Source organism: Sciurus vulgaris, assembly GCF_902686455.1.
Source record: "Sciurus vulgaris genome assembly, chromosome: 16".
Taxonomy (NCBI): domain Eukaryota; kingdom Metazoa; phylum Chordata; class Mammalia; order Rodentia; family Sciuridae; genus Sciurus; species Sciurus vulgaris.
Window position 1 is genome coordinate 17,336,168 of NC_136477.1, and position 26,965 is coordinate 17,363,132.

Consider the following 26,965-nt stretch of genomic DNA (forward strand, 5'->3'; position numbering starts at 1 on the left):
TTCAACCCTACTGCCCATTTTTGCAGTCACCCCAGGAGTTAAATCTTTAACTTGATTTCTTCTCCAATGCTGACCTAACCTCAGATCTTTCCCGAATCCTGACAATGACCTACATTTTAAAAAAAATTTTTTTAGATGTAGGTAGACCTTTATTTTACTTATTTATTTTTAAGTGGTGCTGAGGATCGAACCCAGTGCCTCACACATGCTAGGCAAGCGCTGTACCACTGAGCTACAAACCCAGCCCCAACCTACAATTTTTACCAGGAAAAAACCTAAATAAACCCTCTGGCTTCACTTGCTCATAGTAGATCTAAAAATCACTTATTTCAAGGTTAGTCTCCCACTAGCTTTGCGGTAGATCATGTCCCTGACTTCGGGTGGGTTATGATCTTGCCGAGGTTATTCTTCCAGGACCTGAAGGACACTTTTTGTGAAAGTACTGACTCTTCGCTTGGGCCCACAAGTGTCCGTGCTGACTGGAATGGAATGAAGGGCTTGGCCTCTGCCTGTCTAGCGCATCTTCCTCTCTTGCTGTCTTAATCTCTGGTCAGATTCTACTCAGCTCTGCATGTTGACATTTTGAGCATTTGAGAAATGGTTCGTCCAGAACTACAATACAGGGTTAACTTGACCTAGATTTGCCTAGGCTCTCTCTGCCTTCCAGGCTCAAGACACCTATCAGCCAGCAAGGTGTAAAGAGAGGCGGCTTGGAAGACCTTCACCTAGGCCCCCAAAGACAGGAATATTCTTCCCTGTATTAACCTAATTCTCCTTCGTAAGAAATGTGTCTTTTTCCACCTTAATGTCCTTAAAAGTTCTCCCTGTGCCAAGCAGAAGCCCTTAACAGAAGCCTTGACTGGGCACCTGCTTCTGGCCTCCGGTCCATTCCTATCTCTAGGACGCTAAAGCCTGGCGACTCCAACCTTCCTTTTCGGGCCTCACATCCCCTATCAGCAAAGGCACAAAGCAAGGCAGAGCAGTTGTGGGCGGGGCCTGGTGGGTGTGGGTGGAGCCAAGAACTTGGCTGTGTAGGTGGCGAAGGGAGGGCGGCAAGGGATGGGGAAATGGGCGTGGCCAAGCTGTCTGGGGCGGGGTTGCGAGGTGGCAAGGCGGCATGAGAAAGGCGTGGCCAGGGACGGGTTAGGGTGGGCGAAGCATGACTAGTTGTGAGGAGCCGGTATGGCCAATATGAATACGGGCGGGAGCCGACTGGGGAGTGGGTGGGCGTGGTCAATTGGCCTGGGTGGGTCAAGCTGAGTGTGGGTGTGGTGTTGGGCGTGGCAAGCTGGGTGTGGGCGGGACCACGTGTGGGCGGGGCCATGTGTGACTCACTCACCTCCTGCAGCTGCATCCGCACCTTGTTGAAGGCGCGCAGCCAGTTGGCCTTGGCCCTGGACATGGAGTCCTGACCCTCCTGGCCTTCCTCATCCTCCCGTGGCCTGAAACTGAGGCAGGGAATGACGTGAGTCACCAGGGCCGTGACCCTTCCCCTGACCTTCTGTCATCCGAGCGATGTGCCCCGTGGCCTATGGCTCTTTAGAATCGCTGTCACCCTTCTGACTCGGCGCCCTCACCCCCACCCCACCTCCCTGACCCCTTCACAGTCCCAAAACCCCTTGTGCATAGTCTGGTCCCCTCTGGCCCTTGATAATCCCATTTGTGCCCCGATCCTTCAGATGTTCTGAGACCTCTCCAGCCTCGGTAGCCCCTAAGGCCACACCCCTAAGACTGTCACCTCTGAGTCCTTCAATAAATGCATGGCCAATGACACTCTAGACCCACAACTGCCCAGGTCCACACTGACACCGTCATGGCCTTGCTGACCCATGACTTTGAGCCAACCACTGTCCCCTCAGCCCCTCTGTTACCTCTCCTCAGCCTTGGGGGGCTCGGGCTCAGGCACCCGCTCAGCTCCAGGCAACTCTTCAGGTGTGGGTGGCTTGGAGGTCGCCTTGGGCACGTCGGGGGCCTCGGCGGGCAAGGCCTCCTCCTGGGCAGCAGCGGGTGGGTGGCTGATGCGCTTGAAGTCTTTGGGCTCTGCAATGGCTGGCTCTTGCTGGGCATAGCTGCCCAGGTCATCGGGCACCTCCTCCTCCTCCTCTGCCTCCTCCTCTTCCTCCTCCTCCTCGGGCAGCTCCTCATCCTCCAGATCCTCCTCCAGGTCCTCCTCCAGGTCCTCCTCCAGCTCCTCCTCCAGCTCCTCCTCCAGCTCCTCCTCATCCTGGTCCCAGCGCGGAGAGTCTTTGTGATAGCTCACGGAGCTGTGGCAGGAGTGATAGGAGTCCCGGTCCCGCTCGTCCTCCAGCTCCGAGCCCTGCAGGCTCTGCTCATCCGGGTCGAAGTCCTCGCTCAGCTGCGAGCTGCCCTGGCTCAGCTCCCCGGAGGAGGCATAGCGGCTGCTTCCTGTGGGGCTGCGGGATGGGACATGGGATGGGATGGGACTCAGGGCTGGGATGTCCCACTGCTGACCCCTGGGCCCCATCATCACCCAGGCATTCACTCTGCATCAACTGAACACCTACTGTGTGCATGCACACAGTAAGCACCAAGAAACACAGCTGTGAACAAAAAAGACCCCAATCCTGCTCTTGCGCCTTTACATCTGGGTGGAAGGGCAGGCAATACACTAGGTGGATATTTATTACCTTTCTTTCTTTTTTTCTGGGGCTGGGGATGAACCCAGGGCCTGGCCTGGGTGAGCGCTGTGCCACCGAGCTGCGTGACGTCATTAAGTTATGCCTGCTCTGTAGCTCCAGGGCTTCTGCACTTCCGGGGGATGCTGCTCAGGTGCTGGGGGCCCTGGATCGGTTCCTCACCACAGCCTCCATGCACACCTGGTGCTTCTGGAACTCGGATGTGGACACACTTGGCTCTTGGTGTCCCCATCCTCAGCCTGGGCCTCCTGTGTCCTCCCACCATGAATCCCTCCTAATTCACCAGGACCTGGGGCCTTCCTCCCTGTCCCTTGCCATCCACCACCCTTACTGCAGCTGGGTAGTGGCCCGAGCACTTGTCTTGCATGCATGAGGCCCTGCATTCCACCCCAGCACCGCAAAAACAAAAATAAAGCATAGGAAATGCATCCACTTCCTACGGCCTGGGTCTAGACTCTGTCCCAACATCTACTCTTGTCCCCCCAAAAACCTGCTTCACATGAGAGTCACACAGGGGTTATTAGAACCATAAAATCAATCCCTCCCTTGTTGTAAATCCCACCATGGCTCCCTAGCACCTTGCAATAAAACCTGCGCTCAGTCTCATGTGGTCCGAGCTCCACAGCCTCCTCCCACTCCTAATTCCCTCCGTTTCCCCACCTCCTCCACTCCAGCCTCCTCACTGTTCCTTCGACACCCTCAACTTATGCCCACCACAGGGCCTTTGCACTGGCTGTGTCCCATGCCAGGAACACCCTTCCTTGCTGGCTTTATCTAGTAAGCTCCTACTCATTCTTCAGTACCCACTGAAGTGTCCACTTCCTTGGGAGAGCGTCCCCACCCACTGGCCAGGTTGGGTCCCCACTATATGCTCCTTAGATGCACTCTGGATCCTCCTCTGCATGACCAGGGAAAATCATCTGTCCCTGCCCTAGGAAAGCAGGCTAGCCCTGGGCTCACCACCCACCTCCCAATAGACTTCAGTCTTCAGTGAACGTCATTGGCCCCCATCTTAAATACTGCTTCCAGTCTCAGCGCTGAGGACCCCCTTCCCTAGTCCTGGGGATGCTTTATTAATTATAATAGGGTTTTCTCCCTCAAGTGCTTGTTCGCTAGATTATGTCTAGCTAGATTAGTTGCTTTCGAGCGCCTGACCTTGTGGTCGCCAGAGAGGCTGCGGGAGCAGTGGCCATTAGCTGGCGCTGAAGGATTAGGGCACCCTCTGCTGGTGGGTGCCTCAAAGTCCACGCTCGCGCATTCCGGGTAACAAGCTGGGGCTGGGCTCCCAGCTTGTCCACAGGCAAATGTGGGTGCCATATAACTGGTTTGACAGGCTTCACTGCTTCTTCCCAAACCGAGGGGTGGGACTCAGTGGTCCCCAGGACTTCTCCCAGCCCAGGCTCTGACACTGGAGGCTGAGCCACTCAAGTGCCTCCCAGGTCCGTCGACCTTGAAGGAGTCGACCTTGAAGGAGCCACCGAGGGGCTCTGGCCTGATTCCACCCAACCACCCTTCCAGCCTGAACTGCTGTTCCTGCTCCTGGAATTCCCTCCCCCCCTTTGGATGCCTCGTTCATCCTTCGAGGGTGACCCACGCACCCACCTCTAGGAACCCTCCCTGCCTTCCCACACAGCAATGTCCCGCCCTGTGCCTCCCTCCTGCTGAGCCCTGACCAGCATCAGTCAGGGTGGCCTAGAAGGGTGACTTGAGTCGCTCTGGGGATGCAGGCGATTTCTGCGTCTGCGTCCATTTCCCCTTCGGGAAAGTCTCCTTCACCAAGCTTGGGTTGGGGGTCTCCTCTCTCCCGCTCTACACCCCCATGCCTTCCCAGAAATTTACACAATAGACAGACTCCACCAAGGACACACATCAGGCCAGAGAAGGATGTGAAATGGCCCCGCACACAAGTTACGAAGTGAAGGTCAAGCCTGCTGCACAGACCAGAGCCCAGCGGGAGACCAGCTCCATGCATAGCAGCCTAGAGCCATGAGCAACTCACTCCTGCCCTGTGAGCCTCAGTTCCCCCACCTGAAAGATGGGCATAATCCACCTCCTATGCTTTCCAGCCTCAAGAACATTCACAGAGATGGCGAGGGGCACTGTGCACCCCCACCCCATGGAATAAGCATCTCAGAGAATTCGTTTTCCCTCTAAGGAAAATATTTCCAGGCGAACACACTTCCCAGAACTTCTGTGGATAACGCCAGGGTCGGATGACTACCTTGCTTTGTGTCCTCTGAGATAAGACTTCCTTCTTCGTGAAGAGTTGATATTTTATTAATGTTTAGTGTCTCATTTTCCTCTGAGCTGCTTCCAGTGCACTGAAACTTTGTTCCAATAATTGCATAAGGTGGAGGTGGTGCCAGTCAGGGGACAAAACTTTAAAGAGATACTGGATGCAGAAATGGTAGGGGGAACTGAGAGAGACAGAAGTGCTTCTGAAGAGAGTTGGAAAAGTTGCGAATACAAATAAAGAGAGATCTAGGGTTTTGTGCTTGGCTGGAGAGCACAGATGGGCCCCCGCAGGTAGGGTTTGTGGAAAGACCGCCAGAGAAAACCAGGCAGGTGTGATTCGACCCCCGCTTCCAATACCGAAAGCGAGACATGAGCATATCCATTTCCTTGGATCTTCAAATATAAACAGACTAGAGCACGTGCCCCAGCTTTTAAAAAGTTTCTTCTAGAATGATTCTTCTGTAAGCTAGACAAGGTTTGTTCCTAGTGTCCTATGCAAAATATAGGAAACTTCAAAAATAAAATTGTTCCATATTTGCAAAGAAATCTTTAATGCTAAAGATTCAGTAGGAAGCTTAGAAAGGTTTTCTTTCAAATTGTATTTTATGTAAGTCCTCTACAGTGCTTTCTAATAAAGCTTCCTGCAAAGATGGGAATTATTCTGTGGTAACCACCAGCTGTATGTGGTTCCTGCACACTGGAAAGATGTCTGCTACACAGAGGGCCTGCAATGTTGTTCTACTCGATTTTATAAAGAAAATTTGGAAGGGGGGGATACTAGGGGTTGAGCCTGTGGGTACTTAACCACTGAACACCTCCCAGTCCTTTTATATATTTTATTTAGAGACAGGGTCTCACTTGTTGCTTAGGGCCTTGCTTTGAACTTGTGATCCTCCTGCCTCAGCCTCCAGAGTTGCTGGGACTACATCCGTGCACCACAACGCCTAGCAGTTTTATTTTTTAAAAATTCACTGATCTATCAAAATATTCCACTAAGGACTGGGGTAGAGCTCAGTGATAGAGCCCTTGCCTAGCAGGCATGAAGCCCTGGTTTTGATCCCTAGCACCGTGCATATACACACACACACACACACACACACAATTTAAAAAAAATATATATATATAGAATATATTCATGGGTATAATTTATATTATATAAACATTATATAGTTATAGATAGATATATTGCATGTATACATAAAAACACTAAAATATTATTTATCTAAATGACTTTTTGGAATCCCTTATTCTTTTTTTCTGTGTGTGTGTGTGTGTGTGACAGAGAGAGAGAAGGATGGGGGATTGAAGACAGGGGTGCTTAACCCCTGACCACATCCCCAGTCCTTTTCATTTTTTCTTTCGAGGCAGGGTCTCTCCAAGGTGCTGAAGCTGGCCTTGAACCTGAGCTCCTCCCGCCTGAGCCCCAGCAGTCCTGAGACTACAGGGGTGCACCGCCATGCCTGGCTGGCAGCCCTACATTTTGTACCTGAAATGAGTTCCTTGCTCCCGGACTAAAGATATAGGGCTAAGTTTCGATTCCAACTGCACCGGAGTCTTGCTGGGGGAACACAGGGCTGGGCCCCGGGGTGAGGGGCGTGGCCCCAGGGAAGGGCGGGGCCCCGGGAGGAGGGGCGGGGTCAGCTGCTGGCTGGGCCCTCACTGCGCCTCACCCCACACACGGGTTAGACCTTGCCTCTTCCTCCATCCACTCTCCCCAGCCCAGTCACACAGTACACTGGGACCAGTGGCCTTTATAGGGAATACCACCGAGGTCCCATATGTCCAGGAAACCTCCTGGGGCCTATACGTCCCTCTCACTTCCATCAAAGCAAATAGCCTTTTATGAAACTCAGGTAGTTTCCTGCATCTCGGCAAAGCAAGAGTTCCATCCAACGCCCACAAGAAGGCAAGACCCGCTTCTCCACCTCAGCGCCTCCCGCACCGCCCCGGCTCCCAGGGACAGCAGGCCCCTCCCACACTCCGCAGCAGCTACCTGAGCACTCGCGCCTCCGAGAATTCCTCATAACTGTGCATAGAGTCGCTATAAGATTCCCGGGACCCCAGAGGAGGTGGACGGACAGAATACTGGTGGACTGAGGCATTGGGCTGTGACGTAGTGTAATAGGGCGGTGGGATGCTGTTGCTTGTCTCACTGCGGTAGTCACTGTCTCGATCATCCACTGCACTGTCAGGGTCATCGTCTGGAAGAGAGAGTAGGTAAATGGGGAGAGTGAGGAGAGAGAGAGCACACATGGGGTCAGTGCAGTCTCCCAGACTTAGGGAGTCTTCATTGACTGCTAACCTAAGAAGATAATTTTTTCTCATAATGCTTGAAGTTTTATGAGTTATGTTAATAGAGGCATTGGCTGTAGAACAAGGGAGGTGAAAACTTTACTTTGACTTATTCCGGTCACACTAGACCTAGAGTCTGGGTAGGTCCTATAATTTGAAGAAGACAGGGATAATTTAGAGGGTGTCCTTCAGCTCAAATAGAAGAATGAACTTCGTCAAAGTTTAGGCTCTCTGAAAAATGAGATGGGAAGTTTTTTTTTTTTTTTTTTTTTTTTTTCCCCATCAGGCAGCTGGTTTCCCTTAAAAGAAGTTACACACGGAGGGAAGCTGCAGGGAGATCGAGTGGAGCAAATGCCCCTTAACCCTGAGAGATTCCCTGGTATGGGAGGAGGAGGGCCCCAGGCCTGAACCTGCCTGGGCCAGAGCTGGGAGGTTGCTGGAAGAGGTCCGGGCTCCCTCAGCGTTCCGGCCTTAGGTCAGCAAGACCACCACAGCCCCAGCCCCCAGCCAGAGGGCGACTTGCCCAGCAGCTAGTGTTTAGTAACAATTAAAGCATATATTGGGTTGGTTGGTCTCCTTAGTAAAAAGAAAACAGTTTATTTTCTAAATTCTAAATGAAGAAAATTCTAATTTTAAAGCTACACACCCGGGTAGTAGAATAATTAAGATTCAAACATTTTCTTCTCTATTCCTTTCCGTGCCTTCTAGGAAGTTTTTATTTCAGTAATGCACAAGTTACTTTTATAATTCAGAAGAATGATAAAATTATGGGTTTTTTTGTTTGTTTATTTACTTATTTATTGGCACCAGGGATTGAACTCAGGGACTGTCAGCCACTGAGCCACATCCCCAGCCCTATTTTGTATTTTATTTAGAGACAGGCTCTCACTGAGCTGCTTGGCGCCTCACTTTCGCTGAGGCTGGCTTTGAACTCAGTATCCTGCCTCAGCTCCCGAGCCGCTGGGATTACAGGCCTGTGCCACCACGCCTGGCAAGTTCTGTTTAGTTTGAAAGTAAAGCAAAACATAGCTGATGTAGAAAACCAGAAAAGTGAGGGTAAGTGCGTGTGTCGGGGTGAATCCCAGGTCCCAGGATCTCTGACCAGTGACTGGGACCTTTAGGCTCTTGCTGCATTAAAGGAAGGAAATGTGTCAACAGCAGCATCAAAAAAGTGAGTCTGGCATGGGGGAGAGGCTCCATGTGTCCAGAAAACAACACTGGGCTGGAAAGCCAGCGGCTGCAAGAAACGCCAAAACTGGCTGAGCCGCCGTGCGGTACCAACAATTTTATGCACCAGTGGGTGCTCCCATGTCTGTCTCTAAGCATTTTTGGTCAGTTGCCAGATGTTCACATATTTTTCTTACATTATTATTTTATCTAAATCTTTTTTTAGCAAATGCATATGTTTTATATGTTTAAAAAATGAGTCCAGGGGCTGGGGATGTGGCTCAGCGCTAGAGCACTTGCCTAGCATGTGTGAGGCGCTGGGTTCAATCCTCAGCACCACATGCAAATAAATAAATAAAAATTCATCAACAAGTAATAAAATTTTTAAAAAGGAGTCAATTTTTTGATGAAGTGAACTATTAAAAAATTAATTCCAACTGGGCGTGGTGGCGCATGCCTGTAATCCCAGCAGCTTGGGAGGCTGAGGCAGGATGATCGAGAGTTCAAAGCCAGTCTTAGCAACTTATTGAGACCCTGTCTCTAAATAAAATATAAAAAAGGGCTGGGGATGTGGCTCAGGGGTTAAGCGCCCCTGGGTTCAATTGCTCATATCCCCCCAAATTAATTAATTCCATACTTAGACATAGAAAGCTATTTTGATATGTTCCCTGAGTTATTTTACCTTCTGAAAAATCTTCAATTCATTGCAGTTAGCAAGGCTGGCCTTAGCAAGGTGACTCTGGCTTTGACATTGGACTGGGAGGACTGTGACCTATGGGTCTTTTATCCTGGCCGTGTTACACGACCACTGCTTGATGCTCCGGACGCCATCAGCTCTGACGCTCTCGGCAGAGGTGAGACCAGTTTACCTCGAGTTCTCATGACTGATTTACTGGTGGGCGTCAGGTGCCACTGTAACGTCATCAAGGCCTGAGGTGGGAATTCGGAAAGCTGGGCCATCTCCATGAAACACTGACCAATTTGTTGAGGTCACCAAAATGTCCCTCTGACCAACTCCTTTTCCATCCAATTACCTGAGTTTTTAGTCTTTGGACAAATTGACATTCTTCCTACCCAGTTGTCCTGGACCAGGCTGACATGCTCCAGCCAAGTCGCAGGAGGCTCTGCGCATGCTTATCGAATTATTTATTTTTTTCTGACAAACTCTGTTTTTAAGGGGCAAATTGTTTTCACCTGGACTCTTTGCTTTTGCCCAGTCTTGTTTTTTTTTACCAAATGCCTTGTGTCCAAATTACCTGCTCTGGCTGAGAAATGTTCAGCCGCTTTCGTTTTGGTGCTGTCTGCTCTGGGCTCAAGTATCTTCCCTATTTGACCCAATGATCAGTTTTAGCCAGAATGGTTTTTAACCAAAAACGCTTTTGCTTTTGAGGGAATTCTTGGTATGTGGCTGGGTGACAGTCCCCAGGCCGTCCTCGTCCGCCCAGCGCCCACCAGGGCTACCCTGACCTCTACCCAACAGGCTTTAGAGAAATTCTCCTGGATCAGGGTTTGCAGACGGTCCCCCAGGCCTGGAGCAAGGCAGGCGCCAGGATGTGGGGAAGGGGACGGGGCTTCCCAGGGGCGGATAACAGAGATTTTTCTACCAAGGAAGGACTGGAAGCAAAGGAAGCATTTCCTAGGAAGAAAAAAACTGGGCGTCTGCCTGGGAGGGGTTCTCGCCTCCTTCCCAGGCAGGCAGGCGGAGGGGGCGTGACAGGGTGGCAGGGGCGTGGCGTTGTGGGCGGAGGGGCGTGGTGTGGCGGAGGGGGCGGGGCGGGGCGGGAAGGGCGTGGAGGTGTGGCGGAGGGGCGTGGCCTGAGGCGGTTCTCGGAGGGACCTCCCTCCCGCAGCCCTGTGAGTGGCGTGGGGCTAGTTCCAGGTGGAGGAAGACAGGAGACAGGGGAGGAGAGGGATGGATTATACATGGGGACGAGAGGAGGGTTTCCTAGTGCCTGTTGGAGACAGGCCAGCCTCCACCTGCCTCCGACTAAATGTCCAGCCCTCCCTGCCGGGTGTCCGCAGCCCAGTGGCCATGCCCGCTCCCCGTGACCCCAAGACTGGTGTTCATGAACGGGGCCGGAGGGCGCAGGAGAGGGTCTTGTCAGCCCTCTGAGCCCCGCGTCTCAGCTTCCCATTCCCTGCGTGGCGGCGTGGGGGACCTCGGGGTCACCAAGATGCCCGCCTCCCCGTGGGCCTCCATTCGGTCAAGGGTTACTTACTCTGTTCACCCCAGCCAAAATAATTCCAGTTGCCTACAAAGAGAAGGGGCAGAGATGATAAAGGGGGGCGGGGGGAGGAGCTCCCCTATCCCCCTTGCTCTCCCCGGGTCCTCCCCGCCTGGCCCCGGGGATCCCCCTCATGGCTGCCATCTGCTTCCTTGGCATCCTCTTCCAGCTCCCCACCCTGCCCTGGACTCAGCCAGGAAGTAACAAAGGGGCATTTGGATCCAGGGTTTGCAGACTCTGAAGTCTGGGGCCAGGGCTCCCCTCCTCTTCCCTCCTCCCAGTTCACGGACAAGCAAAGCACATGATCTTGGGAACCCTAGGCTTCCAAGCGCCCTGTTGGGTGGTTTCCATCATTTTGCTGTTTTTGTTTTGTTTTGTTTTTTAATCAGAAAGGGTCAGTGAACAGCCCAAAGTCATACAGCCTCTGAGCAACAGGGTCAGGGAAAGAACCCCATCCCCTCTTTATCCCCAGTACTTGTCACCTCAGAGGAAATCCCTCTGGAATCCTGGCTCCTCTGCTCAGTTCGTGACTTCCTCCTCCGGGAAAGAGGGGTGAGGAAACACTCCCAGGGGAGGCGCCAGGTGAATTTGGGGGGGTGGCTCCATTTCCCCAACCCAAGCCAAGCCAGGCTGGGAATGTGGTCCCCTCTGCAGCCCCTGGGCCCTCCACCCTCCAGACTCCTTTGCCACCCTCCTGGGTACATGGGGGGACAGGTGGATGCGGGGGAGACCGAGAGGGGAGGAAGGGAGGAGGGGCTGCAGAGTGGCAGGGAGGAGGGGGGGCTCCACCCTGGGGCCACATGGTCTGTCACTTTGTCCCACTCCAGAGGGCCAAGGGTGCTGGGAGCCCTGAGGAAGGGGACGGTGGAGATGAGCTTCGGGTTTCTGGGGACAGCAGCACCTGTCACCTCCCGCCCCAGGGAGGCCAGTGGGCAGGGCTCCATGATGCCGCCGGAGGCAGTGGACCTGGGCTCGAGTCCTGGCTGCAGCGCTTGCCACCAGTGTGACCTGGGGCAGGACATCTTGCCTCACAGGCTCCAGGATCATTTAAGAAAGCTGGTTGGGAAAGAGCCATGGCCCTGGGACGGGCAGGTGTGGCTGCGGGGACACCCCACCTAACAGCTGGTGGCCTGGGGTCTGGTGGCCCCAGCATAGTTTTCAAATGAGCTCCGGGTCCCCATCCAGAGTCTGAAGAGTGGAGCTAAAGGGTCTGCAAGCGGCTGTGCCTCTGATGTCCTGGGTCCCTCCTCAGCCCTCAGAGGAGGCCTGTCAGATGCCCGTTTTTAAGAGGAGGACCCTAAGGGTCAGGGAGGGACATGGGCGTGCCTGTGACCACACAGCAGGACAGGACTCAGGCCCAAGCCCCGCGTCACTTCTCTTTCCCCATCGGGGACACTGTGCACCCTAGGACTTGGCTTCTGCAGGGGAGTGGCCCTCTCGTCAGGAGGGCTGGGCGGGAAGGGAAGGCCTGGGTCTCATGGGTGTCGGGACGGAGATGGGGAGGTACTCACAGCACTGGCTGCTGGGCACGGGCAGCGGCTTGTCCTGCTCATCGTGGAAGGAGAACTGAGGAGGGGGCGGAGAGGGCGCTCAGGGGCCAGAAGGTCCTCTGTCCTGCCCTCTCCTCCCACCTGCCGCCCCCTCCCTCTCCCAGAGGCCGGGCGGGGGGAGGGAGGGTCAGTCCCTGCTGCACTTCAGCTCGCCTCTCAACTGGGCCGTGCTGCCCGGCTGCACTCTGAGCGCAGACGCAGGGAAGGGCAGCCAGGAGGGGACCGAGGTGGCGAGGGGGCGCACCTCGTCCTGGTCCCGCATGGCGTTCAGCTGCTCCAGCTTCTTGGCCCAGTAGCGCGCCTCCTCCTCCGGAATGTCTGCGGGCGGAGCTGGTGAGGCCCGGGCTGAGGGCCTCCCTGCTCCCTGGCTCCCGCCGGCCCCTTGCAGCCCAAGGCCCCCCGAGGACCAGCCAGGACCACCGGGACCTGAGCCCCCAGGGAGGATTGGCATCTGCCACCCACGGGTGACCTGAGGGGACAGGGTGTGCTTGGGCAGGGGACCGTGTCCTCAGCACAGAGGGCCGGCTGGGCCCACTAGAACGCAGTCATCCTCCTGGACTGGCGAGGGGTCCAGAAGCCGGACTCACCCAGGGGCAGTTCGAAGCGCGTGTCCAGCAGGATGCGGTGGAAGGTGGGGTCCTTGGTGCCGCAGATCTCGCTGTCTGCCATGATGGCCTGGGAGTCCAGTGTCAGCCACTCTCCAGGGCCCTCCTGGGTCGTGGGGGCAGTTAAATGGGGGGTCGAGTCTCCCAGGGGCCCCCTGCCTCACAAGATGGCCCTCAGCCACCTCACCCCTACCTGCAGGGCAAGGGTCCTGCCCCACTTTCCAGCGGGGAAACTGACAGATAGGGAGGGTCTCGTCCAGAGCCACGTGGCGGCTCAGGGAAACCCGGAGCCCAGGACCCAGAGGGAGGACCAGGAGAGTAGGCAGGCATGGCACAGCTGTCACGAGGGGCCTGGGGACTCTGACTTCACTCAGAAGCTCTGGCCCTCCCACCCTCCAAGGAGAAAGCACCCAGAGAAAAGGAGACTGTTCCTGTGTGATTCAGGGACACGGCCGGGGAGCAAGCGGGGCCCACTCTGAACCCCAGTTTCTCGTTTCCTAAGTGAGCCCTCTGTCTGCTGCCCTACGGGGCCAGGCCTCCCCCACACGTGGGGGCCACTCGAGGCTTCCTATGGGACTCATTCCCTGGATGTTGATGACATTCACTTCCTCCCTGGTCACTGGTTCCTTCCATCACTGAAGTGGGACCTGCTCGGTGCCAGGGTCACGCCCCGTGTGACAGGGTCCCAGGGTCCCAGCCACCGGTCTGACCCCTGCAGCCCTCACAGTCCTGGGAGGTAGAGCTGGACACGGGATCCGAGCCCTGAGGGAGGGAGGGGGCTGAGGGTCCAGGGATGCTAGGAAGGGCTTCCCGGAGCAGGAGGTGTTGGAGCGGGTGACCCTGGGATTGCCGCAGAGCAGAAGGGAGGGCGCTCGAGGCCCAGGAACAGCATTTGCAGAGGCTCAGAGGTTGGAATCTGCAGAGTGAGCAGGTGCCATGCAGAAGGCTCCCAAGGGACAGGGTGGGGGCCAGTTCAGGGCTCCAGGCCGGAAGATCCTTCTGGGGTCAACAGGGAGTGGGTGGGAATGAGGTCAGGAGGCCCAAGGGGAGGCAGGAGGGACAGGGAGGTCAACTGAGTGGGCTCTACCCACTGGTGTGGTGTGATGGCAGAGGCGTGGGGCCTCTGTCTGCCTGTCCTCTGGCTGGACAATCCTCCTGCTACCCTCCTGGGGTACCAGACACTAGGTGCCCACATCCCCCTCCTCTCCTTCCTCCATAGAAATCTATTCTTAGCCGGGATCAGGGTGCACAGCTTAAGACTACATTTCCCAGAATTCTTTGAAGTCATGTGGAACCACAATTCAGTTTTGGCCAATTTGGATGTATATAAAACACTGTGAGCAGCTTCCAAAGGGGCCCTTAACTAAGTAGATGAGTACTCTCCATCACTACCTTTCCTTGGCTGGAATGCAGATACAATGGTGAGCCTCAAGCAGCCACTTTGGACCATAAGGTAGAAGCCACATGGGAGAGCAATGAGGTAAAGGAACTTGGGCCCCAGTGACTTTAACTGTCTTAACAACCCCAAAGGTCTACATAGATGTTGTCAGGGGACAGAGAGTAAATGTCCATCTTGTTTAGGCCACGAGCCTCTGGGCACTCCTCCTTTCCTGCCTTCAGCCTTCAGCCCACCCACCACTCACCTCATTGGATTGCCGGATGGTGCGTAGTGGAATCCACACAGTACCCACCATTGTGTCCCAGATGAGACCCTTGTTCCACACCTCCACCGTCAGTCCCAAGTCCAGGCGGTTAATCTCACTGTGGGAAGGGCAGATGGGGTATCAAGGGAGCAGGAGGGAGAGAATGGGAGCTCAGAGAGGTTATTTCCTTTGCCTGAAGACACACAGCACACTGCAAATGAACCCCTTTTCAATCCTAGCTGGGATGGCAAGATGGTACTTTTCATTTGACAGAGGGGAGACTGAGGCCAGGGAAGGGACTAGCTCTGAGTGCCCCAGAAGCAAGCCGGGAGGGAAGGGGCGGCACAGGAGTTACACCTCTCCCACACCTGTCTTCCGGGCCCCTGCGTGAGCCACCTCCACGCATCTCCAGCCTGGCCGGCGTCACCCCGTTCTACCAGGTGGGGGCACTCCCGAGCACGTGAACAAGCCCACTTGCTTGCACTTTCCCTGAGGGCTCACCCTGGAAATGTGCCCACACCAGGACACGCCATCCCCAGACTCCCCCCTGCCCCTTCCGGTCCTCCGCTCGGGGATCCTCATCGCTGGGGCCTCTGACCCTTCACAGTCAGGCTCCGCTCCAGGCATAGCCTGAGGCCAAACCCAGCTGTGACACACACATGCTGTGTGACGCTGAGCAGGTGGCTTTACTTCTCTGGGCCTCCATGTCATCATCTGTAAAATGAGGAGGGCAGTGGCAGCTCCCCACCCGAGTTGTGCGTGCGGTTGATTTAACAAGGCAGGCAGCCTCGGAGGGGCACAGCGCGGCCAGCGTCAGAAAAGACCCATTCTGTAAGCGGGGGCCTGTGGCTCTGGGTGGCTCTAGATCAATGGCTCAGCCAGGCTGTTAGTTCATTTGGTTATCAGACCAATAGTTCTTGAGCACTTACTATGTTCCAATTTCTGTGACATGGGGTCACAGCGGGGACAGGAATTGACCCGGTCCCACCCTCCTGGAACTCACAGTCTGGCAGTGGCCAGAAACGTGAAAAATCGTAGAAATGGCTAGAAAAGTCATGGGTGGGGAGACCTGGGTAAGATAAAGTACTCTGAAAATTGTAACTTGGGGGCAGAAGTCAGGGAGGGTTTTCCTGGAGAGGACATGAGCTGAAATCCAAAGGACAAGCCAGCTGCTTGGGGGAGAAACGCAAGTGCAAAGGCCCTGGGGCAGGACCAACCTGGGCCTATGGGAGGAACACGTGGCTGGGACAGGTGGAGGAGAGAAGATGGAGAGAGACGCTGGCGGGGACAGCGGGGAGGAGTGTGGCTTTTATTCTGAGGTCGACAAGCTACGGACAAGTGTGGAGCCTAGGAGTGACAGGATGTGATTTGCAGTTTTAAAAATATCCCCCTGGCTGCCTGAAGGAGAACAGATTGCGGGAGGCAGTCGGCAGCAGGAGGCCAGGGCGGAGGCTGGGGCGGGCAGCTGGGACTTGGCTGGTGGCTGCTGAGATACAGGGAGGCGGCTTCTGGGCTTCTGGGCGAGCTTTGGTGGAGAGGGGCTGGCTGGGCAGGGGCTGGGGTATGAGGGACCCGTCTGGGCCCCAGCTGGTGCCAGGCCCTGCCCCGGGGGCGTGGCGTGCTGGACGCGCAGACTCACAACATGAAGTCCTGCTCCCAGCTGGGCTGGCTGCCGCGCACGGCGATGGTCGTGCTCTTGACATTCTGCACCTTCAGGGTCACGTACGTGTTGAATTTCTCTGTGGCGGTGAGAGCAGAGTCAGCGCTGAAGTTCAGGGCTCCGGGTGCCCCTTCCCCAGCTCTGGATGACCCGTGCTGCCCCGCAGGGGCTCCAGGCCTGGCCAGCCCTCCCCGACCGTCCCAGGCCCCTCCGACGACAGGCCAGGGGCGGGGAAGGCATCAGATCAGGGAGACCTGGACCTGGGACGTGTGGCCCGCTCTGGGGCAGGGGTGTGGCCCCCGGGAAAAGTCCTTGCCCAGCCTAAGGGCCTGGGCTCCTTCCCCACAATACGGGTTCCATACTGAGACCATGCCCTGCAGCTTTTGGTTTGGGCTGGCAAGACTGAGGTCCCAGAAAAGGGACAAAACTGACTAAGGAACTCTCTTGTCTCTCTGGACCTGGGCATCCTCATCTGTAGCTGGACTCAGGACCCAGCCCTGCCTCCCAAGGCCGCGGGAAGCCACAGGCTCAGGGTGAGTCCCACTGGCCTGGGGCGGCGGTCCCGAGGGCAGGGTCCCCAGGGCAGAGACACGTGGCAACTGTGGGATCCCAGGCCAAGGCCTGCCCTCCTAGCTCTGCCCTCCCGGCCTCCCTGCTGCTGAGCAGGCACAGAGACCAAGTCTGAGTCTGGACCCAGATCCTCTCCCAGTCTTTCCAAGAGACGGACTGACAGACAGCACAGGACAGCACAGGGCAGGAAGAGCGGGGCTTACCTTGGGCACCATCGAACTTGGCTTTTTTGACTGTGGAGAGAGACAGACAGGGAGGGGAGGCAGGGAGGGATGCGGAGGGAGCAGGGACAGAGACCCCAATTCAGAGCCACAGGAGAGGCAGAGAGGAGAGAGACAGGCACAGAGACACAGGAGAAGGACAGGTAGAGACAGGAGAGAGGCAGGTGGCGGGAGATCGCAGAAGGGGGTGTATCAAGAGATCAATCAGGAAGACAAAACAAGATAAAAGAGGCGAAGCCAGGGACAGCGGGAGGAGAGAGGAGAGGGAAAAGGAGGTGGGGAAGAGAGAGAGAGAGAGGTCATCAGACAGATGCGCCCAGGCAGACCTAAGGCCGGAGAAAACGGGCTGGTGGGAGCAGCCCCCGCCCCGCCCCCCCCGGGTTGTGCCTTCACTGCAAGGGAGCAAGAGGAGCAAGACGGAACTGGACAGGTGGCAGCTGGCGCCTCCTCCAGGAAGCCCTCAGGACTGATTGCCTCAGAGCAAGGTGGAGGAGGTGGGTGTGAGGACAGCCAACCTCCAGGCCCCAACCGCTGCCAGGCCAAGGAGCCCCCCTCAACGTCCAGCTCTGTCTGTCCTAGCAAATGTTCTAGGCTCAGCGGCGGGGAAAGCTGGACCACCAGGCCAATCCATTCTGTGCTTTTTCACTGCGGTGACAGTTCACTCTCTGCCCCCTGCCCAAACCTGCACCCCACTGGAACCCACATCCCTCTCCCTTCTCCATCTCCCCCTCCTTTTCTGATTCATGTCTTCGTGTGGGTAGACGAGACTGCACCCTGGACCCAACCAAAGGAACTGAGGAACGGTGTGTGGGGACCCTCCCCGCTGGGGAATCCACTAGCCAGGTCCTCCCGACCCTAGAGAGGGTCCCCACACGGACCAACTCATCACACGCCCACTGTTCCCAACCTTCAGGATTTCCTCTCTTCTCTCCCCACCCCCGCCTCTTTAGTACCAGGGACTGAAACCAGGGGCGCTTAACCACTGAGCCACATCCCCAGCCCTTTATATGTTTTGTTTAGAGGCAGGGTCTCGCTGAGTTCCTTAGTGCCTCGCTAAGTTGCTGAGGCTGGTTTTGAACTTGTGATCCTCCTGCCTCAGCCTCCAGAGTTGCTGGGTTTGCAGGCATGCGCCACCCTGCCTGGCTTCCCATGTTTCTCCCTCTCTCTCTCTTTATTTTGTGGTGCTGGGGATTGAACCCAGGGCCTTGTGCGTGCGAGGCAAGCACTCTACCAGCTGAGCTACACCCCAGCCCCCCGCGTCTCTTGACGTATGTGTTCAAGCTGTGACAGGATGAATTCCTAGAAACAGAATCCTGTATCTATGGACAAATGCCACAGCCTCTTGGGTTTGTATCTCTGTCCCCATCGCTTGAATTTCTGTCTCACAAAACACTTGACAGAAGCCAAGGAAGACAGGATTCCATCAAGGGTGGGGAGCTGGGTGGCTGTGACACATGCCAATGAATACAGTTTGTTCCCCTGCAGCAGAGGAGTCAACGGAAGAGGAGTCAGCAATGAGAGGGCGCTTTCCTAAGCCAGCACCAACCTCCCCACTCGAAAGCCCAGACTTCAAAAGCAAATGAATTGGGCATCTCACCCACCACACACCCTTGGGAGGCAGAGTGTGGATGGAACCCTACTGGGCTTTGGGAGAGGTGAGCACTGGCTCTGCTAGAAGTCAGACAGAGCTGGGTTCAGATTCGGTGCTGTGTGACCCTGGGCTAGTGAATCCCCCTCTCTGGGCCTCCATCTTTGTGTTACTCTCCCTTCCTGCTTTTCTAGATCTGGTTCTCTCTCTTCTCTCTTTCTCCCTCCCTCCCCCTATATTTATTTTCTGTCCTCACCGCTGTTTCTTTCCCTCACACCCCACAATCAGTATCAGTCCCTGTGTTTTCACTTTCTGGCTCGAGACACGTGGCTGCATGCGCTGCATGCTCCCTCGGTCCCTGCCCCACGGGTCCCTCATGAATCTTATCACCCAGATCCCAGGGAGCTCTCCTACCCATCGCCCCAGCTGGGGCTGAGCGGCCTCCCGGGCGTGGGCCCAGCCTGAGCCTCTTCTGGAGGAGAGGCTGCTCCTACCTGGGATGCTCTGCCAACGGGGCGGGGCGGGAGGGAGGCCGCCAGACCGAGGCTGGGAGAGGCACGCACCGACAGAGACCAGGAGAAAGGGGAAGCGGGAGGAAGAGGGGAGGCGGAGGACGGGACAGCAGCGACAGCAGGCTGAGACGCAGAGAGCCACAGACCCCTGCCGGGCAGAGCGGCGTGGCGGGGGCACTTCGAGGGGGCGAGCGAGCCCGGCACTGGGGGAGTCCGAGGGGCCCAGAGCTCCACCCTTCGGCTCCTTGGATTATGCCCGCTCTGCGGACCCTGGGCCGGGCTCAGGGGAGCCCAGAGCCGTTGGTGTGCCAGTCTGCCTGTCTGCCCCCGTCTCTTTCCTCCCGGAGGGTCCTGCCCTGGCGCCCACCATGTCACTCGGTCTGCTCCCTGCCCCTTGGTCTTTCTCTCCGCCCATCACTCGTTCCTGCTTTCTGGTCCCCTCTTCCTCCCTCGTCTCTCCGCTTCCTCCAACCTCAGCCCGGCCCCACCCCGCTCCGAGGGTGCGCAGCAGTGGGGCTTGCTGGAGGGCTCTGCCCTGCCGGCTGAGGCCAGCTCGGGCCTCGGCCCCCCGCAGAAGGTCCAGGGCAAGGACAAGATCAGCTCATCGTTCGGGAGGCTCAAGGGGGAAAGGAGAAACCTCAGTGGGGAAAAGGGTCTCGAGAACAGGGAGAACCGAAGGCGTCCCAGAGTGGGGACAGGGGTCTGGGAGGGGCAGGGAGCGCGAGAGCCCCGAGGGACTCGAGAAGGGGGCGGGGCTGGACAGGGAGGGTGGCCTCGGGGCGGGGCTGGGAGGGGAACGTGATCTCGGGGGCGTGGTTTGGAGAGGAGGTGGTCTTGGGGGAGGGGAAGGAGCGGAGGGTGGTCTCGGGGGCGGGGCTTGAGAGGGTGGTCTGGACGAGGAGGGGCTCAGAGCAGGAACCGCTCGTCCTTTTGTCTTTCCCGGTCAGTACGCGCTCTCCCCAGAGGCACCGTCCTCGCGGTCACGTCCCGCCACCTTCACACGGCGGGCGGGCGCCGTTGCTGGATGAGGGTCAGCGGGGCGGAAGCGCCAGCCCTCCCCCGCGGGCTCCGAGTCACAAGCGGGCACAAGGCTATTTATAACGTGGGCGCGGAGGGCGTGAGCGACGCGACGGCGGGGAGGTGGCGGGAGCGGCCCAGGTGGGGGAAGGGGGGCGCCGGCGCTGTCGCCTTCTGATGGCGGGGGGGGGGGGGGTTGCGGGGGGGGTGGAGACAGCGCGTCATGCGCAGCCAGTGGCCTGTGCGGCCTCGGATGTCTCCGGGGCCGCATCAGCGGGGACTGATGAAGGTGGTTACAGATGCTGGCGGCCCGAACCTGGGGAGGCTGGAGCGGGGGTTCAGCCTGCGGGATCCCCATGCGCGCTGCGGGCTCGAGGCCTCAGTGCCTGCATCTGGGAAATGGGGAGAGGCCGAGCTGGGTGGTTTTGCTTTCCTCTCTTGCTCTCTCGCCCTCTTCCGCATCCTCATGATTACAGCACCATTAATATTATTATTGGTACTAGTGTCACGACTGTTTTTATTATTTGGTTGGTTTCTCAGCGTGCCCTTGGCTCGGATTCGAGGATTCTAGGGTCCTGAATTCTAACTGAAGGGGAATCCAGTCTTGGGGCACTTGGTTCGTGCCCTGCCAGGGGAGGGGGCAGTGTGAAGGGCAGGGGAGGAGAACCCAGCCATCGAGGGGAGTGTCTGAAAGCCCACTCACCTGATGTGCTCCGTGAGTGTCAGAGTAGACGTACTGCAAGGGTGGCTTTGGCATGGGGGTAGGGGAGCAGAAAGAATCCAGAAATAGATTCCAGGATATTTGATGGTTTCTCGTGTGATGTCGCTGGCAGACATTTCAGCGGGAGATGGATGAGCTCTATGAGAAAGGACGTTGACCCCGCTGGTGTTGCACAGGGGAGAGATTAAGTGAGGACTCTCAGACTCTAATGGAGGAAATAAGCTGGAGCCTCTATGTAAAAACCAAACACGCCAAGAACTCAAGGATCAGGAATCCTGTGCTGCTTACCACGGACCACTAAGAATTAGGCCCAGTGTATACAGTAGTAGCTGCTCATTAAATAGTGGTTTACCAAAGGCACTACGTCATTTCCTCCTCCAGCTAACTTGCGCTAAGACCAGCCCTGCAGGCCAAATGGACGCTGTCCGTGGTGCTGAAACCCCATCCCTGCTCTTGTATCCCTAATGTATCTCCTGCTCGAGAGCCTGGCGACCCCTCTTGGAGCCCTCTTCAGGCCTGAATACAGTGTCCTGCACTGATGGACCGCTTTCCAGAAAGCTCTTAGGCTCCATTAATAAAAATCCCATCATTGATTTTCCGTTTCTTTGGCTCACACTTATTGGGCCTTCCCATAGGCCAGGCATCATGCCAAAGGGCTCTGCCTCCTCTCACTAGAGAATTCTGGCAAACCCAGGTGGCGCTGGTGCTGTTAGTGTGCCCATGCTACAGATGTGCATACTGAGGAATGAAAAGGAAGAGTGAGTGTGAAGACTCAGAGGCAGATGCCCCTGGCTGGGTGGTATCTCAGACAGGGCAGCCCAGGAGGGAGATCTGCAAAGACTTCCTGGGAGAGAGGAGGAAAATAGTCACTATGAATGAGGAGATTGTGACATGCTGGTTTACTGAGATGATGTGGGAAGAAGGTAATCCACCCCTGGAAGGAATTTGGCTGTCTTCCAGGTTCTGAGGCTGAGAGGAGTTCACCTGCAGCACGTTAGGGAGTCAGTTATTTTCACCTCTGCCTCTGGCATTAGACAAGTTGCTAGACCTCTCTGAGCCTCAGTTTTGCTCATCCGTAAAATGGGGCTGCTGGGGAGTGAAGAGGGCAGTGGGCATAAAAATTTTCAGCGCTATGCCTGCAAAATGCTGGGTGGATAGGGCTTCTTTGCTTATTAGTTGAGAGGCAGATCTTCCCTCACACACATTCACTGATTTGTTCACCTTCTTCACTCATCAAATATTTATGGACCCTTTAAAACCTGTGGTCTGTGCAAAATGTCATGAGGTACACAGGAAAGCCTGGAATTGATTCTGACCACCATGCTTTTGCCCCCACTGTTCCCTTCGCCCGACCACTATCTCCCTTCTGTTTATCTTTCCCTCATCTTCTGACACTCAGGCAAATGGTAAGGGGCAGGGTTCTAGGCAGCCTCCTGGAGGAAGAGGATCCCAGACGCCCTCTCTCAGCTCCTCAGCCCTCCCTCATCTCTTTCAACCTCAAACAACTAGGAGAGCGGCCAGGGCTGGGGCTGGGTCCCCAGAACCAAGAACAGTGCCTGATACACAGTACAGGCTCAGTGACTTCTTATCAAGTAGATACAAGTGGCTTCATAAAGGAAACAGGTGCATTTGCCATTGGCAACCTCAGACACTGCCAACAGCTAGCAGGTAGGCTAAGGGGAGGCCCTGCATTTCCACACAGGTAAGGGAGAAGGAAGGCAGAGCCAGGGCCTGTGCAGGCGGTCTCCCGATTCCTGGCTTGGGGTGCACACAGGAGAGTTGCATCTGCCTGTGCTTGACTGGGTGTCTGCAGGGAGGAGTTTGCTTGCATAACAGGACAGGCAGGTGTGTGTGCAAGTATAGAGGAACAAGGGACTGTTTATGTGCAGGTCAGTGTCTGGACACACGTGCCTGGAGGTGGAGACGTGCTGGCATGTGCCATCTTGTGGGTAATGAGTTAGCAGCACACAGGGGTTGGTACATGTATGTGCATGCCATGCAGCTTCGTGACACATGCACCTGTGTGTTTGCATACACACACTCCTGTGTACCTGCACACCTAAGTGAGTGTTTGTATGTACCATCATTTGTCCATTCAAAATGTCTGGGCAAGCAGTATCCTATGTGTATACATATGGCCTTGGTATGTGCTTATGTGTATACAAGTGTACTTGGGACCTTAATGGGTGCATATGCATACATGTCTGGGTGTTAGGTGATGAGGAGATTGTGTGTATTCTGAACACATCATCTTTGGATACATCCAGTTGTGTGCCACCAGACACACACGTCTATATTTCAGGGACCCTGTCTGTGGCATTAGACCGGATCACATAAACCCACGGGCATGTGTTCACGTAGGCACAGGTTTACAGGGAGTACCAGTGAGCATGACTGTCCACAAGGAATGAGCCTGATCGGATTGGGTGTAGGTGAGGTGAGCCTGGGTGAGGAGGGGCAGGTGCTTCAACTCCAAGGATGAGCTCAGACCCCATGGATACCCCTTCCAGCCTAGGTCCCCTCTTGCCCAGTCCACCTCACACTCCTCTCTCCCCCAGTCCTCCTGGCCTCGCCCCCCACCATGGAGCTTTACCCCCCTCCAGCACCCCCAGCCGCCCCACCCTGCTTCTGGCCCCCCAATACAGTGCTCCCTTCCTGCACTCTGCGTCCCCATGGCAGCCCCAGCCTTGCCCCTCATCATCACCCCTCCACTCTGCTGGTGACTCCCTTCCTACAAAGTCCACAGAATCCAGTACAATCCTGCCCCCGGGCCTCCCTTTCTGGAAGCCTCCTCCCTCTCACTGCCCCCCCACGTCACACCACCCCCGCAGCCGAGCCTCCTGTTTGCGTCAGAGTTGAGTGAGATCCCCGCCCCCTCCACCGGGCAAGCCGGCGAGGGGGGTGCGAGGGGGCATGGGGTCAGCAGGAGCACCCGCGACGCCTCTCCCTGGAGTGCCAGGCAACTCGAGAAAGGAAAAGGCCAGATGGGTCTTTACAGTCACCTTCCCCTCCCCATCCTCTCTCAGACCTCGTCCGTGGGGAGGCACGGGGGTCCCCTGAATTTCCCGACGACACTAACTCCATAGGCCTTGAGGTCTGGGGCTGCAGGCGATGACCTTTGATATTAGGGATCCTTCTCCCACCACCCCCAGCCTCGTCGGACCAAAATCAACTCAGAGAAAGGGGGCCCCTGTCCCTTTAAGAACACCCGCGTCCACGCCGGCGGCCCGACCCTATTTGCACACGGGAAGCCGCGGCGGGGAGCGGGCGGGCGGGGCTGGGTTTGTGAATGGAGCGGCCGGGGGAGGGGCGGCGGGGGAGGGGTGGCGGGGGCGGCTCCGGGCTCAGGGCCTGCCCACCAGGGGGTCCAGGCGGCCGGAGTTCAGCACGCACGCGCGCACACACACGCACACACATACGCGCTCCCGGCTCCCAAGGTCTCCCGAAGCCTGGCATCTCAGGCTTGGTCCACATACTCCTTCCACCACCGCAGTCTTCTTGAAGTGGGCGCGGGAGGCCGCGAACCCCAGTCCTTAAAGCCCGAGTTCAGACTTCTGTGGGTTCCCAATCCCAGTCCACGACCACCTGGCTGCCCAAGGTCTCCCAGAGCCTGAGTTCTCTGCAGGAGCGCCTCGGACGCTTGGGCCATGGTGAACTGGCCTCTCCCCAACCCCAGGCTCAAAGGTGTGTTGAGCGGGGGTCATGCGTCTCCCACGTTTCTCTCCCTCCCCCCACCCAACGTAGAGCGTGGGCCTGGGCGTGGGCCTCGGTGCAGATGGCGTTCTGGCCCCAAAATAGCTCCCCACCCCACGTCTCCTTCCCTCCCTGCAGCCCAACGTGGGTGAGGTGAAGATGGACCGAGAGGGGTCGGGGTCGAGGGCGGACGGTCTGTGGGGCACACTGCACTTCCAAGGGGTCGGCTCCCTACAAAGAAGACTGTGAACGTTTCCGGGGTGTCTGGAGGGGGCGGGGAGGGAAAGGGCACCCACGCTGTCCTCCCAGTCCCCATTTGGGCGGCCAAAGAGTTAATGGGAGAAGCTATCCCAGACCCCCAAGCATAGCCCTCTCTGAACCCTGGGGGTGGGGGGTCTCCCTGGCTCCCCTCCCCCCAACCCTCTTCACGTTCAGGACTAAGGGTTTCCTAGAACTCTCTGCTGTCCCGATGGCCAAGCCACCCACCCAAACCTTACATTCCCAGGGCTTGGGGGCCCACTCCCCTCCAATGCCCAACCTGGTCGGCGTCCCTGAGGACCCGCAGCCCGACCCACAGGACCAGACTCCTTCTAAGTGCCCCGCAGAATTCAAACTACCCAGCCCGGCCCGCTCCACATGAACCCCTACACAGATGCCCCGCCCGTGTCCACACGACCCCCCAACAGCAGCGACTGGGAGCCCCGAAGAACCGAGCCGCGTCTACACGGATCGCCCCACGAGGCGAGCTGCCGCAGAGACTAGGACTCGCCCCTCGGCAGTCCAACCGCGTGTGCTCGGGTCACCGGGTAGGAGCCCAGCCGCATCCACGCGGACCCCGAGAGCAACCCGCACCCGCATGGGGTCCAACCCGCATCTCCCGCCTACCTCCCACGCAAAGCAGGGACATGGCTCTGGAGTCGCCGGCGGGCCGGGGGCAGCCAGGCCGGCTCGGTAGGGTCGGGCTCAGCGGCTGCCGGGTCGGGGCATCTCGCGGCTGCAGCCCGCGCTCTGCTCACGCCGGGGCCCGGCCGCCGCCAGCCATCTTGCTTCAGCACCGGGGGGCGGACAGCTCCTGACGTGGCGCCGGCGCGCGAGGGCGGGGCCCGGACGCCTGATGGGGCGGGGGAGCCGCAGCCCGGGGTGTGTTAAAGAGCCCGGCGAGGAGCCCCGGCTCCCCGCCTCCAGGCCTCCCCCCGCAGGGGGACCGGCGGCCCCCGCGCTTGTCGCCTGCCCATTCTGCTCTGTGGATCTCCATTCCTCTGGGTCTCAGTTCCTCCAACACTTTCTCCCTGGCTCTGTTTGTCTCCAGGCCTTTCTTTATCCCTTCTCCCTCTGATCCTCTCTCTGTTCCCTCTCTGCGCCTCTGTTAGGTCCTGTCTAGGTCTCAATGTCTTTGTTTCACTTTCTCTGAGCCACCCATCCTTCTTTTCCCTGTGTAACTAGAAATCTCCTATCCATCCATCAACGCCCAGGTCCATAACCTCTCCTCCTCTGGGAAGCCTTCCCTGACTTCCCTGCACTGAGCCCTTACTCCACCTCTCTGGCTCCCAGCCCCCGGCCCTTCCTCTGGTTGGGCCCTGACTCCACCACAACTCTGCTCTCCACTCCCCTGCACGCACCTAACTGAAGACTCCATATGGCCCTCGCCCTACAAACATGTCCAAGTGTACGCCAGTACCTAGAATTGACACCTGAGGCCGAGCCCCACGCGGCAGCCTGTCCCAAACACACAGGAAAGAGCTTCACGAAGCAGAATGTGCCTGGAGTTCGTTGTGAGCGAGGCCTGAGTTTAAAACCCAGCTCTGCCTCTGAGGGCCAGCATGAGCTTGGGCAAGTCACATGACTTCTGTGCCTGTGAAAGGGGATGACAACAAGACTCGCCTCACAAGTTCGCAGGAACCATCATATGAGTCAATGCCAGGAACAGCAATGCCTTCTGCTAACCCTGTTCCATTTCCCGTTGCTTTCAAACTTTTAATTAACTATCAACTAAATACGCACAGGAAAGGGATAGGAGTGGGAACTTGTAAAAGCATCACCATCCCAGCCCGAGACTCCCAGGTGCCTCCCCAACCTCATCCCTCCTTTCAAAAAGGAGAATTCCCCTTAATTTTTTCATTTCCATGCTTTCCCTTACACATGCTTGACAACAAACATTTAAATTTTGAATGTTTATGAACTTTATGTAGCCAAAACAAAATGTTCACACTCTTTACCCACCTGCGGTTTGCTCAACATGATTCTACCAATGTTCCTCTGTTTTGATGCTAGCTGGGATGTGTGCCTTTACACTGCTGTATAATATTCCTTTATATGAATACGACAGTAGTGACTGAGCATTATTCAGTTAGTGAGCCTTTGGGTTGTTTCAAATGTGGCTTTATTGTGAAAACAAACAAACGAAGCGTTTATGACCATGCTCAAAATTGTGTGCTGATGCACACAGGTAAGAATGGCTAAGTCATAAAACTCACACATGCTCAGTTTTACTGGATAACATAAAAAAATTTTCTGTAGTGATTCCACAATTTCCATCATACTGACAGCATAATGGCATCAGTGGTTACATGTCCTTGCTGATGTCTGAGTTGCCCAGGACTTTAGGTTGC

General features: G+C 56.5%; 1 protein-coding gene across 1 annotated transcript in view; it reads right to left on the reverse strand.

Annotated features, from left to right (window-relative positions):
- The window catches only part of UNC13A (unc-13 homolog A), a 60,761-nt gene extending 35,354 nt beyond the window's left edge, over positions 1-25,407 (reverse strand). Inside the window, 11 exon segments of the mRNA XM_079114755.1 lie at positions 1,340-1,448; positions 1,872-2,414; positions 6,886-7,093; positions 10,571-10,603; positions 12,088-12,142; positions 12,371-12,444; positions 12,714-12,837; positions 14,375-14,492; positions 16,014-16,113; positions 16,808-16,837; positions 25,242-25,407. Coding sequence (XP_078970881.1) covers positions 1,340-1,448; positions 1,872-2,414; positions 6,886-7,093; positions 10,571-10,603; positions 12,088-12,142; positions 12,371-12,444; positions 12,714-12,837; positions 14,375-14,492; positions 16,014-16,113; positions 16,808-16,837; positions 25,242-25,263 — 1,416 coding nt within the window. The 5' untranslated portion in view covers positions 25,264-25,407.
- Between the last annotated feature and the right edge of the window lie 1,558 nt (positions 25,408-26,965).